At 33.1% G+C, this 19,680-nt stretch overlaps 1 protein-coding gene across 1 annotated transcript in view; it reads left to right on the top strand.

Moving 5' to 3' along the window:
* Positions 1 to 19,680, top strand: part of LOC126842785 (uncharacterized) — a 33,316-nt gene continuing 13,636 nt past the window's right edge. Inside the window, exons 1-2 of the mRNA XM_050579932.1 lie at positions 1 to 349; positions 16,311 to 16,419. Of these exons, the coding sequence (XP_050435889.1) occupies positions 302 to 349; positions 16,311 to 16,419 (157 nt within the window). The 5' untranslated portion in view covers positions 1 to 301. The remainder of the gene's footprint in view (positions 350 to 16,310; positions 16,420 to 19,680) is intronic.

The following is a 19,680-nucleotide window of genomic DNA, read 5'->3' as shown; positions in this document are numbered from 1 at the left end:
GTATGGCATTAACGTCGTGCCGGGCGTCCTCACCCGTCAGTACTTCACAGTCACCCGTCGTCAGTGGTGTTGCGTTCCGTTCGTTTTTAAAAAAAAAAATAATTCTTGTTTTTTTATTTCAAAAGTTAACTCCGAATGCCGTGTCGGGACGTTTGAAAATACTAAAACACAAAACCCACGGACCCGTGCGGTACACTTGTATAAAGACATTTTTGGATTTATTATGTGAAAAACGCGAGCACTCCCGGACAGTCGTGTACATTTAAGTAGTTCGTTAAAGTCTCCGACAAATTTTAACGCCATGGCGACTTCGATTCGTCTGATCTTTTCCATCGGATTCTGCATTTCGGTGAGTCGCATATTCAATTTTTATTATACTTGTATTTGTAACAAGTAATATTTAACGTCTCCTCCAATGTACCCCCGTCGTCTACTTACAAAGTCACAACAAACGTGATCATATACCTACTTAGTTACAATTTTATTGTTTTGGAACGGTTAAGAAACCTGTAACAATTGGTGTTACTAAAAATACAACGTACAACTTGTTGATAGACGATTCTTATAGTTTTTAATTCGCCATTCGAGTCACGAGAACGAGGCGATAGAAATTTGGCGCCTAAAAATACGTTTTCTAAAACATCCAAGTATATTGTTGTTTAATTATAATATTACGCATTAGAAATTGTTCAGTAACAAAATATATTAATTATTAAAATATTTTACACAATAACCGGTGATACGCACACAATATAAATAAAATATGATAGGATATTTCTAAATTGTAAATTACACTCTAAGCAGTTAATTACAAGACTATACAATTATACAATACGGGGGAAAATGCGTTCTCACAAACATAAAAATTGTTTTATTTTAAATTTAAAATTTTATGGTTGTATATATCCATTATCTATTTTAATAGATAATATGTATTACAGCTATTGATATTCTATTACCTGCTTAGATGTATTATATATTTATTTACGTATATTTCATTAGAGTAGTTTAACCAGTTCGGCACAACACTTCATGGTAGATCTAAAAACAAACAAAATAACGTAAAACATTTTTGTGGTATAAAATACAACTTTTGTGAATAAATAAAACAGAAATGATGTTGATTTCAAGTTTACTGCGTGTAAAGTAACCAGTTTTTCCATTTAAGCACTTATCAATGGTCCGTCCGTGTACAGTGTATAATGTATATAGATAACGTTGTAAAAGTTGTATATATTATAAAATTATGTACTCATTGTAATTAATAAACAGTTTGAATATTTCGCTTAGACGTTATGCAACTTTAACCATTCATAAGTGACACTTTTATTTATTTATTTATTTGATAAACAGTAAATTAAATTATTATTATTATCAACGTAATAACGTAAATTAGTTGAAGACTTTATTCCCTAATTTATACATTAAAAAAGGAAATTTCGTGTAGATAATATACAAGTAAATAATATTTAGGTATATTTATTGTCGTACCTACATCGTGGCCATGAACGCAGAATATAATATAATATTATGCGAGGATCTATTTGTAAATATGTGTAACAAACACATCATGTAACCAGAAATCATACTCCGTATCAAAACCATAATTTTATTATAATAGCGAAACATGTTTCTTTTTTTTTGTATTCTACAATACCATCAACTTTTTTTATTATGCAATATCCATGTTTTATTGAACTAAATTTTCTTCTTAATTACTAAATCATATGTAAGTACACAATAAAGAATTACTTAAATCCTATGTAGAGAAGCTGTTTTCTTTAATTAATCAAATTATACTTTAAATTAACGTGTCAATCCAAAAAATCTTTAATTACTTTTTGATTTATTTTATTATATATTGTACGAATATATAATACGATTGTATAATGCATATTATATAACAATGTAATGCGCTAAAACATTAATTTTTTTTTTTAGTCCCTTGGTCTGATTTCACCTCAATCTTACGACGTCACCTTGTAAATCTTTGGTCCTCTTATTGGAATAACCTACCTGCAAACTTTGCTTATAGATTTAAAGTTATTGTCCCTAATATACACAATAAAATCTGGTTTAAGAATTTAAATTTACCAAGGTCTACGATCTTATACTAATACGATCGTACGTTTTAATCGTTTACGCATCGGTCATTCTATGTTACCTTCCTACGCCTACAAATTAGATCTAAACGACTCCCCTATGTGTATCTTCACGCTGAGGTGTCTATTTGCGATCTTCCTCATATACTTTTTAATTGTCTAAACGCGATATTTTAGCTAATTTCTTTAGATCCTTAAAGTTTAAACATTCCTTTTAATATCTATTCTATGCTCAATTCTAATTCCGAACCTCCCATCCTACAAATTATTTCCTTTATTATCAAGGCTGGTTTTTCTATTTAATGCATTTTGTTAAGTTTTGTTTTAATTTTGTATATTTATATTAGCCACTCTTGTATTGTTTAATTTTATGTAATTGTCGAGATATATTGTATATATGCAGAATCTCAAAAAAAAAATAAAAAAAAAATTGGTTTTCTTTATTTTCAAAGAACATGCATTCTCGTGGGATGTTTTTATAATTTCCATACTCGTTAAGTAAAAAAACACTTGAGACTTACAAACATTTATAATAAAGAAAATGCAAACAGCCGTTAAAACAGCTATGCTTGTTTAAAATATTTCTACTTTCTAATAATTTTTTATTATTACGAATGTGTTATATTTTCTCTACGAGAATTAGTTTTTCCTTTGGATAGGGATTTATTTTTTATTATTTATAAGAAACACGGCGTTGGTTAGGCGAACATTAACGTATAAAATAGATCATATGTATAAAATATGTAATGGCATTTATAAAATCACTATAACTGTTTACACATAAACATTGAGCCTTATAGTCACGCAAGGAGAGTAGCCATAATATAATATTACAGTGTAACAAAAAACAATCCATAGGTCAGTAAAACGCAACATACCTGTAGTATAAACTATATATTTGTCCATGTATACAAGTTGCAGGCGCACTAGCCGGTTAATTTATAGCCGATACAGTTTAAGTACAAACTGGGTCATAACTCATAAGCATACATTATGTATAATAATATATACATGCGTTTAAAACATGAAGAAGTAACTACATACATATCATATTATTAATTATTTACTGGGAAGAGAATAGTAGCATTAACAGTTAGTGCCTATTTACATATTTTGAACCCGATCATTATGCTGCATAGTGTTTAGTGTATAACACTAACTCGATCAGATTAGAACTTTTTCTTCTAGTTATTGGACGCTAAAGTGCTTTCAGTTCAATTCATGATCGATGCTTTGTCTATTATCATTATTATTATTATTACTATTGTTATTATTAACGCGGTGTCATCGTTTATTGAAGATTAATAGATATTGTAGATATGTCCAGCAATACCTAATACCTAAGGATATTATCGGGTATTTGCAATGAACAATGGGCGCATAACAATATATTGTGTTAAAGCATATTGGTTCTAGCCGTTGACAAACAAGCCCGTTCCAAGTGTCTGTCTGTTATATTAGTGGTTTTGACTTTAGCTGAAACTATAGTTAAATCTGAATAGATTTTTTTTTTTAGTTGTCATAAGCGTGTAAAACGTTTAGGTATTTTTTAAATTAATCCTAGAGCTCCCGGTGGTGTCGCTTTTAATAATAATTATTATACCTACTTGTCTAACCGGTGATTAAAGCTATTACACAATTATTGATGTCAACGATCATACTATATGCCAGTACCCAGTAGCTGTCAATTGTCAACAGATACTGGATACATATTGTAAGTATACATGTAGAACTTGCGATATTAGGCCTAAGGAATTTAGACTTATTTTTTATTATTATTTGGTTTAACATAAATTAAATAAACATTTCTATTAAAAAAAATGACCAAAATCAAGTATAAATAATTGTAGATCAAGTTTTGCCTTAAATGCATATAATCGTTTAAAAATTTGTTTTGCATCCCTTTTGTCAATTACATTTTTCTTGTAGGTACTATCCTTTTTTAGAAACCCTAACGCTTGTTCACTATAATTCGGTCTGATCAGTAGGACCTGCTGTTTTATATTGTACACGGCTACTGACAATATTAGGTCATTATATTTTCTTAGTGTTATTTTTCAATGGTGTATATCTTTAAACCAGATACACTGTACAGAAATAGTAGTATTAAAAAAAATCTTACTGTCGTCCTCGAACGCGATTATAATTGGTTTGAAATTTTGGCCGTAAAAACAGGAAATCGTACACATATAATAATAATACTATATGGAACTGCGAGCACATGGCGGAAATTGACGTTATATCGTACAACAAACTGGTATGGCTGAGTAAATAATTTACACGCGACAGGTACTATGCAACACACACACACACATATAAATTAATATGTGTATATTTATATAATGTGTAAGCGGCTCGAGTAAAAGACACACATGGAAGTATGGAACTAGTTTTTTACCACCTCGCGTGCTGATGACATATAATCACGTCATCTAAAAAAAAGAAATAATATTAATTAATAACCAAAACGCATATTTTTAATGTTTCTTCTGAAAAAGTCAAAACAATTCCCTTTTTACTTGTGCATTACACAAGCAGTGTGGTTTCACGCCATACAGTATTATTGTGCGTCAAACCGTACACAAAGCTCTTAAAAAAAAAATGAATATAATTATTATGTAGGTACGTGATCCGAGGCTGTGCACCTTTCATCGTTTTAGCGCTGCCGACGGGTTACGCGCGATGACTTAAATACCGGTTGAGAAAAAAACATCAGTATGCTAATAAGTGTTTTTTTTTTTACTAAAAATGGAACAATACACTTTATATACTACAACGTTCAAGCTACTTGAAAAAACGGCTTTAAAATTTAAAAAAAAAACATTAAAAACAACTCCAAAATTTTGTTCTAAATTCACTGTTCAGGCTAGGTTAAAATACGAGATAAAACAAATTAGGGAATATATATTTTTATATATAATCAGTGGAAAATGTCCGATGTCACTACTGATAATTAATACTATAAGTTGTATTACGTACACTTAAATGTTAATCGCCAAAAAAAAGGATTGTGTTTTTTTTTTTTTTTGCAGTCGGCAGTCTAGGATTTTGGTTTTGTCTTTACTTACAGGTTTTAACTATCATCAAAATATAGTAAAAAAATGTTAAAACTATAAAGACAAATTGACCAACCTTAAATAATAATCAGTGTGTTTAACAAAAACATCAAACAATTGATAAAACCGAGACATTAAAGTGTATTCGCACCCAATGTCGGCCTTTATAAAACCGTCTAGCCTTTTATTTCTACAAAAATAAAATAAAAAATAAGTGGTAGGTACCTACTTTAAGTTTAGCCGCCTTATAATTAAGTCACTTGGGGTCTACGCCCATGGTTCCTTCTTAAACTACTAGTATATTATTAAACGAAATATTTGATATTGACTGAAAATTATCTATTACCTCCTTCCCACTCCCCACAAAAAAAAAAAAACATAAAATAAATAAAGCAAAATTCTCTTTTAGTTTATTTTGTCCATATAATTTAATGATGTATAGAATGATTGGAGCTAGACAGTAACAAATTTGTATGCATTAAGTGTACCAGTTTTTACTATGCGAGGATATAAGTCTAAACTATACTGGATGTTCAATATGTGTGGAAGAACAACATTTTTGAACACACTATATATTATTTAATATGTACCGGGTATTCGCCCACTATAGCTACCTTGATATTATTTTTAATTTTGACCTCCTGCAAACGGCCCAACTTCGTGTATTGTCTTATTTTTTAATATGTTTTAGCTAAAATGTTTATGGCCCGTTGTATAGGGGAAAGGAAGCCCGATTAGTTAAGGTGGTATAGATTCGGTTAAAAGAATTCCCCGTTGCTCATCCATCCATCAATGAGTAACGTTTGGCGTGGTTGAACAACAACTGTGTATGTGCCACGCTGACCTTCAAAACTATGTTGGAAGTTCATTGTCAACTAATTTTCTTTTTTACAATTTTGTAATTATCAGTCGAATAACGATTTTTTTAAAAGATAATTTATACATTTTATAGTACTATTCTGTTTATTTTCAATTTTTTTTTTTTGTATTGTAATCGCTGTTAACGCGTTTGCCGGTTTAACATATTTCGACCACCGACGGTCATTTAGAAAAATAAATATTCCTGCTCGTCTCTCTCCTGGGTTCAAAACTCGTTTGTCTAGTGCCAGATTGACAGCCAGCTATAATCCCACACTGATAAATCAAAAACCCTACCTGAGCGCGTCTAGTAAGGAAATAGAGACGTTAAATGCGAAGGATTATAATGTGTCGAGTACGAGTTCATTAATGTTCTATGCCCGGGGGAAATGTTAAATCGACTTTTGGAAAACATAATAATATAACGTTATCGTCAATGTTTACACCTAAACGATTACAAGATTATCAATAAATGGCATTACTATCGGTGGTATTGACACCGTCATAGCTCGCTTACGTTATCAAACCATGTAGAACGTCCGGATGGCAAGGCTTGTTTTCATATTGCACAACATATCATCATTGACAAAAGCAATATAGCACATTACTGGTAAAATTGTAAAATTTAAGTTTTTATAGCCGTTTTGTAAATGTTAACAATATTCCGAATATTATTAGTCTAAGGTCTACCACACAAATATCAAAATAAAACTACTTCAACTACACATTTTCGATTATGTACTTAAGTACGTACGTTATATGTATAATTGTGTACTTCCCGTGACTCACGATTTATGAGTAATGAAAATAAAATGTTAGTTGTTCTTGGAAATCAACTTTTTTTATTAATGGTAGTGGTCGTCGTCGTTGGGATTTCTGGTCCGAATTCCTGTGTATCTACTTATTTGATACAAAAAGTTGTGTTGCATAGCCCGGTTATAATGAATGAGTAAAATAAACTACCTATACAGTTAAACCGCATAGTGTTATTACTTAGTCTATTATAATATGCATTTTAAGAATACGAGACCGAACGGTACTAGTACTTGCATAGACATGCGTTGAAGATTTTTTACTAGAAATACTTATTAACTAGCGCTATATTCAACTACAGCTGCTGTCTTCTTCCCTTTCACCAGTACGTCAAGCGTCATATATATTATGTAATTACATTATTATCGATTAGCGGCGGGTCATCTTTTTTCATACCGAGAACAACCTATATAATCGTTTTACCTTTTTTTTTTTATTAATGTACTATTGCCTCAGAAGCAAGAGAACCATTTTGGCTCTACAGTGATTTTTAATTTATTCGCTTTATCAGATTAATGTTTAAATTAAAATCAATACGATTAGGTTAACACATTTTATAACCGCAGTTGAACACTTTTTGTATGTATCGATTTCATACATCTTCTTCTTATTCTTCCTTATCTTTCAGTAAAGGGACTTCACTTCATGTATTGTCCCTTCGCTGCCTATAGAGTTAAGAGACAACATATTTTTAAAGCTCTGCATCCATCAGTCTTTGTCGTGGTAGACCCCTGGGTGAACACGCATGGATACATTTGAAAATTATACACAAATCAGAGAGCCTGACTTTAACCAGACAGCCATCGAGGACAACCCTCTCAAAATTTACCGCTGGACAAACGGCGCTCTTCTCGTCTGGGAAATACATAAGGTTTTCGTTGGCAAAACCGGACTCTATAATATATTTGATATTAAATGGGCGATATTATATTTGTGAATGCGTTGGCGACGTCCTTCGTATAGTAAATGGATCTGAGGCCGACATGAGATACGGGTATTGTCGGGCAGCCCCCGACATTTATAAAAATAATAATAAAATACAGACCAGGCCTAATACTCAAACACTATATACCTGCTGCCTGCCTATACGCATTACGCTCGGTCGTCTCCAATGATGTATGGTAATGCTTTTTGAGCAGTGTACGTGCGCTGTGTATGTGTGTATGTGTGTAGAGGTTAAGACCGACGAGAAGATAGGTTTTTGTTTTTGTACCACGAGTACTACATTATGGAAACCCGTACAACGACATAATATGTATACCACAGCTTGGGTATAATAATATACGCTCGGAGAATATTATGCGGACTAGAAGTTACGTCCTCTCCGGTGGCCTGGATGGTGAGGGGAACAGTAGAGGGAGACGTGGGGGGAGGGTAGAAGACTTCGACGGAGAGAGAGAGAGAGAGAGAGAAATGCGCCGCCGAGTTGCATAATGAGCGAAATGAATGTGTGCCAGTATACAGATGGTCCCGGTCGCCTCTGACTATTGCACACACAGACACATGTCGTTTGGAACTCACTATATAGTAATAATAATATCTTGTTATTATTATTATTATCGTTATTATATATTACGGTGTATGCACACACACACATGCACACGCTGTAATGGTAGTACGGTTTAAAGTGTGTGTAATGACACGGATCGTTGCGTTATAACCTGCGCATTTTCTATACTGCTCGAGTCCCCCCGGTCCGGTAAAACAAAAAAAAAAATTAATTATCGTCAACGGCCGATCTCGCAAGAGTTTTATGTACATTATTATATATTATTACGGATTATGTATGTATATAGGTACAGGTGCCTATAGGTACCTCCTTATATCCTGTGTAGGTTCTAAATTATTACACCCTGTTCTGCGACTCGACGCGCGACAAAATAAAAATTAATCTCCATTGACGCAACACGACCGGCGATCGAACAGAAAAAGAAAAAATACATATAATACTTAACATGACTGCAGGCGTAGGTACGGTACATACGGTGTATGTATTGCAATATGCATTTAGCGGTGGCATTTAAAATTGTGCATGAATGTACGTAGGAAAGCGACGGAAGTAGGGTGACAAGATAATGCCAGTTAAAGTTAAAAAAAAAAAAAAATCTTAGGAGTTACACCTGTTATAAATGAAATTATAAAATTATTATAAATTATTGGTGCACTACGCGGAATGGGTATACGATTTCTTCTAGTGTGTCATTCCACTGGGAAACACCCTGTATGTAGAAGTGTACATGTATTATGAATGAGTCTGTGTGACAAAGAAACATTGATTCAATGCCATTGTAATCGTTTAAACGTGATAACATAGGAAAAAAATCTAGTCGCATAGAATTTTGTTTTTGTGTACAACCGCACATTTAATTTGTATTGGCTTGTTGCGTCCGCATTGCTTCCCGGAGGTAATCAATTACCTCAGCCACCCAACTATTATATGGACTCATAATAATAATAATAAAGTACATGTAGGTATTCGTGTGAATATATATAAATGTATGAATGTTGTCAAATTTGTAAACGTCCGTCCTGAGTGCCATTACCGAGCAGATAATTACATTGACAAAGTGGCATGTCGAGCAACAGGTAATTCGCAAATTGTTTTTGATCGACTTCACGCCGACGATCGAGTGCTTTTTATTATTATTATTACTTGTTACTTGTATTATTTAATATGTATTATGACTTCGACGAAGTTCAACTAAAGATTCATTAGCTTCGAGCTTTCTGCAAAGATAATATATTATTAATAATATATTTATATGTGTCGCAACCCATATACTTACATTATATTAATTTAAAATAGTATATATTATATTATACCTTACCCAAGGTCTTATCAAACAAAAGACCCTCGAATACATACAAATATATTATAGCAAAGTTCTTATTGCTAAATTAACGTCTATAGGGAGAAAAAAGATAAGAACATATAGGTGAAGAATAATTTAGAGTCATCAAACCTTGAACATCGCCCGAAAATAATAGGTGGGCTATTATTTTACTGTTATACATGAATAGCTTGTACTGGCTCGTACAATATTGTTATTTGTACGTATGTGGGATCGTTAACCTTGAAACGAGGAACGATATCATATTATTCTAAAACCAGGCTAATTAAATGTATATCGATATGGTAACGAAGGACAATGCATTACGGAGTAACTTCCAATAAGTACGTCAGGTCGTTAGATTACTGCGACTATCTTTGTATTTTAGCGTTATGACGTTAATAAAAAAAAAACTCTATTTTAAACATAAGTGCTAATTATATATACTTATAAAATATTAGTTGTGTAAACAGTTAGAAAATAATTAAAAATTACAATTATAATAATTAAATCGCTAAAAATATGAGCGCGCGTTTTTTATTTGTGTTATTAAAAATTATGTATTTTTTATGTTATTATGCGTTTGTACAGGCTATTTTCTTTTTCTCAGACCGCGTAATTACCTCATAGGGTATAATATGTGTGAGAATAACGTACTGTTACACTTCCGCGTTTGGAAACATTTTTCGTTTCTAGTAGATCTAATAAAATGGTTTCTGTTGACTTGTTACCGTACATAAAAACCGTATACTAATATTGAAAAAAACTAATAATCAAAAGGCGCATTATAAATGGTGGTTTCCACCTGCAGACGACGGCTGATATACATATTATTTACACGACGACGGAGGTTAAAATAAAATATAGCATGCAAGATAAAGAAAATACATTTAAAAAGAAAACAGATGTATAATAATAAAAACGCATTTACACATAAGTCGAGAACATTAATATCGGTTAACGTAATAAAAGGTGCGGTTCACGATGACATTAACGATTTTTTGAAATTATAAAACGCTAAGCAGTATTTCAAATTGACTTATAGAACTCATTTCACGTTCTTAGCCTCTCGACAACCGAATGCTTGTAATTTGTACAGTTTGCTTACCTTTTTAATTAAAAAAAGCCTCTTCGGATCGTATGTAAACAAAATAATATCAATTAATTTGTTTTTATTATTTTTTCCCCTTACACATTTATTCCATACAAACGGGAATAGGCCAAATCGTCTGTCTCCATTATCATTTCTTTATTTCCTCCACACATCACCATGTCTTTATTTATCACATTTATGTATATATTTTTTTTTATTAAAATAATAAAATTCTTTGGCTATTGAATATGTATATAATGTTAATTTGTAGGATCACCCGAATAGCATCCGTATAGAGGATTTTAATTCCTAAAGCCGACCGGTTCGGGTAATCTCGAAACAAAGAGAGGATTTTATCGTATTTCACTACACGTCTTCCTATTAATACACAAGACCCCGAGACCGAGACGTGGTTGTCTTTCATACAAGAAAGCCAAAGGAACATCGCTAGAGCTAATATAAGCTAATGGAATTTGATTTGTCATTTTGAATAAAGTTGTTTTTGTTTCGTTTGACGACCAACGACTTCGGCCCGAGTACGACGTGGGGCTCGTCTGCGGTCGGTTTATGAGATGATATATTATAATACTGAATAGGACTCGAATAACTGCTACACCTTGAGCAGGAAACATGTATACATTACACGCAATGATAACGCATGTATGTGGTGACGTTCGATTTAAAACGTCTCGAGCATCTTTTTTTTCATAGATGATAATATTACATTATAACATAATATATTGTAATCGAAATTCGATTGTCTGATAAACTTATTCGGCGACAACAACTATACGGCTGACGAATAATAGGTGTCGTCCACATTCCACTCCGACGACAATACATGATATCTAATAATAATATTATTATCACATATGTGCCATAATAATAATATCAATGTACCTATGTGCGATGCGGTTGAAAATCGTTTGACGGACGATCCGATACGTGGACGGTCGGTCTGTGATCTTGGCGAATATAGGCGGATCCAAGGCTGTCAGCGGCGGTTGTTTTTCGACTTTTTCCATTTAAGAGAGTACATTGTATGAGGACAGTTTATGCAATTGTGCGTGTGTGCTGTTAACCGAACAATTGCGCACGAATGACATTCCTCTGCGAGTATATTGAGAGAGACCGGTCTCGCTAACGCACATTCTTTTTGCCCGACTAAAGAATGCATACCAATAATAATGATATACGATAAATTGGTCGTTCGCTGATAACGCCGGGCACTTATTATATAGACATAGTCTATGTCGGTACTGCGTTAATTGCCGCACAAAACAACAGAGAACAGTATTATATGGTTCCAGCAGAAGGTTATCTGGGTAGGTTTTGTTCAGACAGCTGTGAACCTACGAGCACAGCGGATGGAGATGATCCTAATTTGTTGTCAACCTAATAAAATGCATAGTGGAGACATACTGAATGGACCATTTTGGTGATAAGTATACGTGCTCGTCACATCGTAAATTTACACATAATAAACGCATTGAAATTTGATGATGTAAGACCCATCAGTCCAACAAAGATTGGCTGATTACAACGGCTATACACGGTTTGCTGGTTAATATATGTAAGTATGTGTGACAGTTTTATGTCTTTAAAAATATCTAGAAAGTGTGTATAAATGTGAATTTTTTAACTAACCGCTCGAGGTAAAATATAATTTAAAATATCCAAGTCGATCCTTTAGATGTACCGATGAAAATGTATAGAAGAAATTCATCAGATTATTAGGATTCACATTGGGCGTTATTCGAACACTTCAATTAAACGTTTAAGGTATTTGTTCAAATGCGAAACCAAACCCGTATTTCGCCTTTATCAGATTGATAAACAGTTATAGTCCACATCGGAAATCAAGACCTAGTTAATTTTAGCTATGTGGATTGAGGGTACTAAAACCCTTCCGTCATGATTTCCACCGGAAGGAATGGTCTCTCTTAAACCTCATTCGAATAAAACATGGAAGGGTTGGACATTGTTTGAAACCAGGGTTATTAAACTTGACTGCAGCCACTCGTCAAATTACACATGGAGCCCAATAAAAAGTCCAGTGATACCTCTAATGCAACTCCTGAAGCTATCGAACAGATAAAAAACTAAAATGTATGCATTTCCACAGTCATCATTGTAAATTATTTACTTTGGATTTTTTCGCTGGTTATTTAATTTTACTTAATATTATTATATAAATATACATTGGTTTATTAAATATTATGCCATTTGAAAAAATTAATATGTATCTAGTGTTGTAGATAATTTTCTATGTATTCTACCGGGTGTTCAAAAAGTTTATTACACCTGGTATATTAATAATTCGTATGTGTGATTCGTTTCGTTTAAATTAAAGATTATTTTTTTTCCACGCGCGTTACTATCGTATAACATGGTGTATTATAGGGACTATTATGTGGTCGTCTATTAACTGCAGCATCGCCACAAGGACCGCGAGGTTCTGTCGCTTGAACGATTACACCATCATCGCCACCGTACTTGTACTATTATATTAATATAATGTATTTGCCACCGTCGTGTTATTCGCCCCAGTTATTTCGGTGATATGTTCGTTTCGCCGAATGGTTTTATTGTACTACGTTGTTGATCAATCGTGATTGATGAATATTTTTTTCGCGCACGTTTGCACCGTCTTCTTATGTTGCGGGAGACTTTAATGCCCCGGTCGCTCTCGACCAGCACACAAACAGTACACATGCTTTATAGTGTACTTGGCTTATGAAAATCGAACGGCAGCCTATTATTTGGATTGCCGCTATTCCGAGGGTCCTGTTACAGTGTGCGCAGGATTCCCGCCAAGTACAATGTATACTATATATTATAGTTTATAAGCGTTAGTGCCGTCATTATGATTTGTCGGTTTGACCGCACAGACGTCTATTAACTAACGTGACTCTGGACTATCCGGCTTGGGTTCCGTAGGCACGGTAACTCACATTAGGTATGTATAGGTGTATACAGGAACTCGGCTTGCATATATGCTGGTGATCGTTCGGTGCAGCAGCGGGCTTATTAGTGTTGTTATTGATGAAATACGTCTAATACCGCTGCGGTGGTTTCCTGCGCTCTCATATTGGGCATATCCATCAGCTATTGACAACCCGAGGAGTTGTATCGATAATTACACGAGACAGTATGTGTGACGACCGTTAATTAATGTACATTATGGTATAGGCACAAAAATAATAATCGTAACGCGCTCTATAGAGACGAGGCCGCCTATATCGGTTGTGCACCTATGACCTATGATAGGTATTGGGCACCACCATTGGCCGGGTTCGATTATTAGTATTGGTGGCGCGCGCACAAAATTATTATAATATTTTATTATTGTATACTATTGATGCGCATGTACAGCTGTATAGAGTATTATAAAATCGTGTGGATAATGACTTTGGGATTCACGACAACACTTTATACCGATCAAAATACGACCTACCTATCCTGCTCTGCTGCGTGCGCTCGTACACCGCGATACCGGATCGTATTGTAATGATAACGTACATACATTACATACATGTGTATGTATCCTCTATTAGTATTATATATTTATATAGACATTCGCGGATTTTAATTAAGCGACGCGATGGGGATCTGCCTTCGGTAATTAACCCAATTCGATCATTGTCCGCGCGGGTTCATTGTATTCAAACCGTTTGTGAACTTTATACGTACCTACACCGCTGAGTACTGCTGTATATGCATATTAATTACATACAGTTAACTAGATTTTAATTGACTGGCAACGAATCAAGTACGACGAGAAGCAAAGGAAAACAGATTGGTAATATAAGTGCAATAGAGATTGAAAATGGCGATAAGCTCACAACTATTTAAAGGTATGGCGGCTATACCGATGTTACTACGCAAAAAAAATGAAAAAATGTTGAAATTTAGCAGATAAGCAATAAAATGTATGAAATAAGAGTATTTTTTAACCCAGGAAAATGTTATTAACAGTTACAAGGAAATTGGTTGTACCAAGTGCAGTTCAAATAATGTTTTTTTAAGGAATTTTAATATTAAAACGCCAATCTTACATTTTTTACTTCTAAGTTCTATCCTAACTTGCTATCTGGCTGGCACGTCACGTCAATTTGGTTCTTTAGTAACAAGCCTAAAGTTGACCAAATTATAGGCGTTTAAATCCGGAAAAGCTGGTTGTAGGTTACTATAAAAGCTATGTGTGTAATAGAAGAACAAAGGACTCTAGTAGTCCCCATACAAGCAATCGATCACCTTATTCGTCTATGGTTACAACATGATTAGGTGCGGAGAAGACCGATTCCAACCTTTTGGAAATGACCTTAAGACGAATAGAATCGATTTGCGGAAGTGATTGGACATTTTTTAGTTTGACTTGAACTTAGGAATGTAAAAAGTTTAGGCGCGCCTAATATAAAGCGGCCATGTTGAGAGCAGCTGACGTCGGTCGACTTTGTGTTCCACTGTAATCTTTATACAGCGCCTACGCAAGTCTACGGTGGACATCCTTAAATGGTGGTCAAACGCGACCCGGTGTAGGTTCATAATATACACCTATATGGTTTGCTCATATATCCTCATATTTCCTCGTATATTATTAATATTATTAAGTGCAAGCAGCTGTGCGCTTACCAAGGTCGCGCGAACCGCAACGTCTTCAATAGAGCTGATCGCTGTCGTTTTATAAGTTTATTATATTACCAACTTTATAAGCAATGGCTGTTTTTTTATCCATAATACATAATAATAATAATTATTATTATATGCTCTAAACTGGTACGACTTCGCATCGCCGTGGTTGTGATAATAATGAATATGGACAGGAATATTGAGCAATCCGCGCGCGGTGACATAACGTATGAATAATAATGTATATAAATATAAATAATCCTATAAATATGTGATTCACTAGAGTTAGGTCGATTCACGTTATTACAGTATAATGTAAATTATACTTGGTGAGTTTACACGGAATACACATGAGAACGTTGATTTAAAAGATCCAATAACCATACTATGCACTTAGCCGGAATCCATGACCTTTTCGTTAAGCCGCTTGTCGTCATCAGTTCTAATTTGTAATTGTCACGACACATTATTTCTCCATTTTTCCAGACCCGCGTCTTCCCGTTTCTCCAAAATTATAAAAATACAAATAAATTAGCTACCGCGCCTAAACGAGCTACACGTATAGCAAGTCGTGACAATCCGACTCGTTAATCACGTTTAAAATACTGTACACTTTAATTTAATAACTTTAAAGTTATATATTTTTGTACTGAATCATGAAACAGGAGACGAATAAGTGCCTCTAGAAACCAAGTTGGCCTAAGGATGTTAAGTGTAAACCCAAACATTTTTAAGGAGGCCTCAAATTATTATACAGTACCTTTTAGAGTAAATGCCAAAGAAGGTGTTTTTCCAAAAGTAGGGAACCGAGTGCCCTTGCGCCTTTCCTTCCCACTTGGTGGTTCTCAATAATAGGTATATTATGTATTTGGAAAACTTGATAAAGCGTATTTAATGATACTTAAATAAGTTTTTATTTTTCCAGGTTATAAATGGACAGACTCTTGTGGAACAAGAGTTCATACCGTCCGTTACGGCCACGTGCAAAGCTGGATACATGACGATTAAAGTGGCGACCAACCAGCCTTTTGTCGGTGAGTTGACATTGTTTTTTGTTTTTGCATTTTTTTTTTATTATCATTATTCCAATTACATACACTGTTACGCCTAACGGACGTTATAATAAGCTAATTACACGATAATTAAGGACAAAGGACACATATATCTGTGCACTATTGTCATGCACATAGTTTTTTTTTATTTAAGCAAAACAAAACGTAAATTTGACAGTAACGAATGATGTAAAATGAGCTCTGCGGGTAGTCCCAGCGTACTATTGTCAGATAGAGTGCAAAATTCTACTGGAAATAACTGTACGGTTTTATTGATATAAAACCAACGATTTAATTTTTATTTCAATTGGATGTAAATACAACTTTTTTCTGAAGTAAATCTAACGGTTTTTGTATATTTTATTCAATTTTGTGATGCATTGATTTTAATGTTTTCGACTTGAATTTTAAATTTATTAATATATTTTAATATTTTTTTAAATTAAAATGTGCGTTCAATGCGTTAAAATGTGTGTATACTCCGTTAACTTTCCGGTTTTTGTTTGTTTTCTAAACGTATAGCGACCACGGTACGTTATTTAGATTTTAATTAAAAGATGAGATGTTAATGCAATACAGATTGTATTGCGATTGTCCAACTACATTTTGTACGCTTTCTAAAATTATAGGCTAATTTTTTATAATATATTAATGAAAAAAACCATTAAGCTATTTATAAATATTTAATGAAATTATCTGCGTTTTTATACATTTCATTCTAAAAAATAGATGTTTGTTTAGTTATTTTAACTTTAGTGTCTAGTCAATTGCATACTCATATTTGAAGAGTAGGTATGAATGCTACAGAACGCTGTACGTACCTATTATTGTCTTCGTTTATTTTCACGTTCGAAGGCAGCTTATTAGTAGGCGTGGTCCAGGGTTATTTTCTTTCAAGGAAACTTAACAAAAGCCCACGTTTGTTTGACTCAGCGAAGCTACAAATTTGAATAAACCGTGTTACTCACACATAACATTACAACAGAGAAAAAATATTAACTTGTATAGATTCATACCGGACACACGATATTAAAGTTATATTAGAGTTAAGACCAGTAAATAAACTTAATGCGTATTAACTGTTAGTCTTATATATTAGTATTTGCCGCTTTGAAGTCTTCATTGAGTTTTCATAGGGAAGTTGAGTATATTTTTTGTATGTCACCGGTCAACATTTTCTAAGCATTTGGTACTTAACAAATTCACTCTTTGAGAACATTTAACGACAGTTTTGAGTAACTCGTTATTTTTTATCATTATTGACAATATTAAAACCATTTTAGGTAAAATATTAATTTTAGTATTTTTCTATCATCAGCTTCCGAGCTCTAAATAATTAATAATATATTGTTATATACTTAAATCTTTCCTTGCATTGTAAATGAGCTGAGATCTTACCATCGTTGTGGCCCTTGAGCATAAATATATAACAGCACCGACCAATACCGGTTGATCAACTCTTGAAAGTTTTAAACTCATATAACAAAATGCCCACAGTATATTATACTTAAGCCTGTGTTTTTTAATCTGATGTCTCGCAGCAGTGGTCTTTACGGTAATTTAAAGCCAATTTGAATGTGTAACGTACACACACGGACAACGGCGGTGCGGTATCATTAAGCTGTATTTTGTTTGTATTTTTCTGCTTTGTTACCTCCGAGTCGTTCATTGTGTATGCACTATACGCCTTCCTTATTAAGTGTATTATTATGTGTAGGTATACACGACGATCTGACCATAACCGTGTGCATTTAACGTCGAACATGTCACGGAATGCCGATTGCACATTTAAAATAATATTATTTTGTTTTATTTTACATAACACACTTACCTATAAAATAAAATGTCAAAATTAAAATATTATTATGTTATGAAATCGAAAGGTTCGACGTCCGCTCAATCGTTACTATGTCAAAAAAAAATACACAAGTTGTTTTCACTCTTTTCTTTCTTATTGTCATTTTTGCTCAAATGGTGTTCGTTGTCATGTTCTAAATATAACCATAAATGTGCACGGCCTTAAATCGTAGAGCTTGAAGCCAACTGTACTAGTCTCCTCGCTAATAGTAATTAAGTTCTTATAAGTACCGGTGCTGAAGGGTAAATAATACATACTATATATTCCTAAAATATAAAAGTGGTCGATGCGATAAAAGTTACAACCTTAAAAGATAATTTCTAGAAAAGCCAAAAGTAGTAATAAGTATATTGACATAATAATAATATATATAATAGATAGTGATAATATTATATTAACCAAGAATAAAAATGACAACGAGTAAAATGTCCAAAAAGTAAAAATTTAGTGTAACTTCTCTAAAGTACTGTGACCTATGTAATAACGAATAATTCGGTTAAAGCTGATATAATAAAGAGTATTGATTTTCACACTTTTGGGATTTATAAATTCTTTAATATTTTTTGTTAAGATTTCACAATATCAAATATAAAAAATCAGAAAAAATGTATCAAATATTTTATTGACTATTTTTTTTTAATATTTATGTACCTTATATATCAGCATAAAATGTATTTTAAAGATTTGCGGCATTTAATTAAATTTAACACATCCAAATTTTAAGTAAATTTAAATAATAAAAGTATAAATACATACACAATATCTTTAAATATATGCAAATAAAAACAAATTAAAAAATACAAAAATTACGAAAAATATGATAAAAGTTTAAAATTAATTTCAGTCATATGGTTTTATTACACATTGGCCAAAGAAGAATACAAAATTAAATGTTTATCCAAAACAATTTAAATAGATCCAGTGTTATAATAATTTTAAACAAAAATGGACCTTTCATCGATATACTTTGGTCCTTACTTTTTTTAAGATTTTTCAGCCTACTTAAAAATAATGCATGGGCCCTTCTAAAGCTACAGAAGTTTCAGCATGCCTGTGAAATTAACACATCACGACCGTTGTTTCCCACTGCACTGACTGGTTCATCCGATTCTTGCAACTCCCAAATCGACCCACGAGGACACATGATTGTATTTTTGTTAGTCGCCTGGGCCTCTGTTCTATTAATGGATTTCAAAGTACATTGCACAATATGAAAAAACATTACCTATTATCAATGTTAAGCTAACCGTTTGTGTACCACCAGAACACATACGCACAATTGGCCCGCTATTAAAATCCAATTTAGGTTTTTAAACAACGCATTAAAGTGAACACCTTTTTGTTTTGGCTTATTCGTAGTAGATATTTTTTTTCGGTTTTACAAC

Source organism: Adelges cooleyi, unplaced genomic scaffold (genome assembly GCF_023614345.1).
Source record: "Adelges cooleyi isolate 19-005CV unplaced genomic scaffold, UGA_ACOO_1.1 ACOO_flye_CR_arks_rails_tigmint_CR_PRNA_574, whole genome shotgun sequence".
Taxonomy (NCBI): domain Eukaryota; kingdom Metazoa; phylum Arthropoda; class Insecta; order Hemiptera; family Adelgidae; genus Adelges; species Adelges cooleyi.
This window is presented reverse-complemented; position numbering and strand designations above follow the sequence as displayed.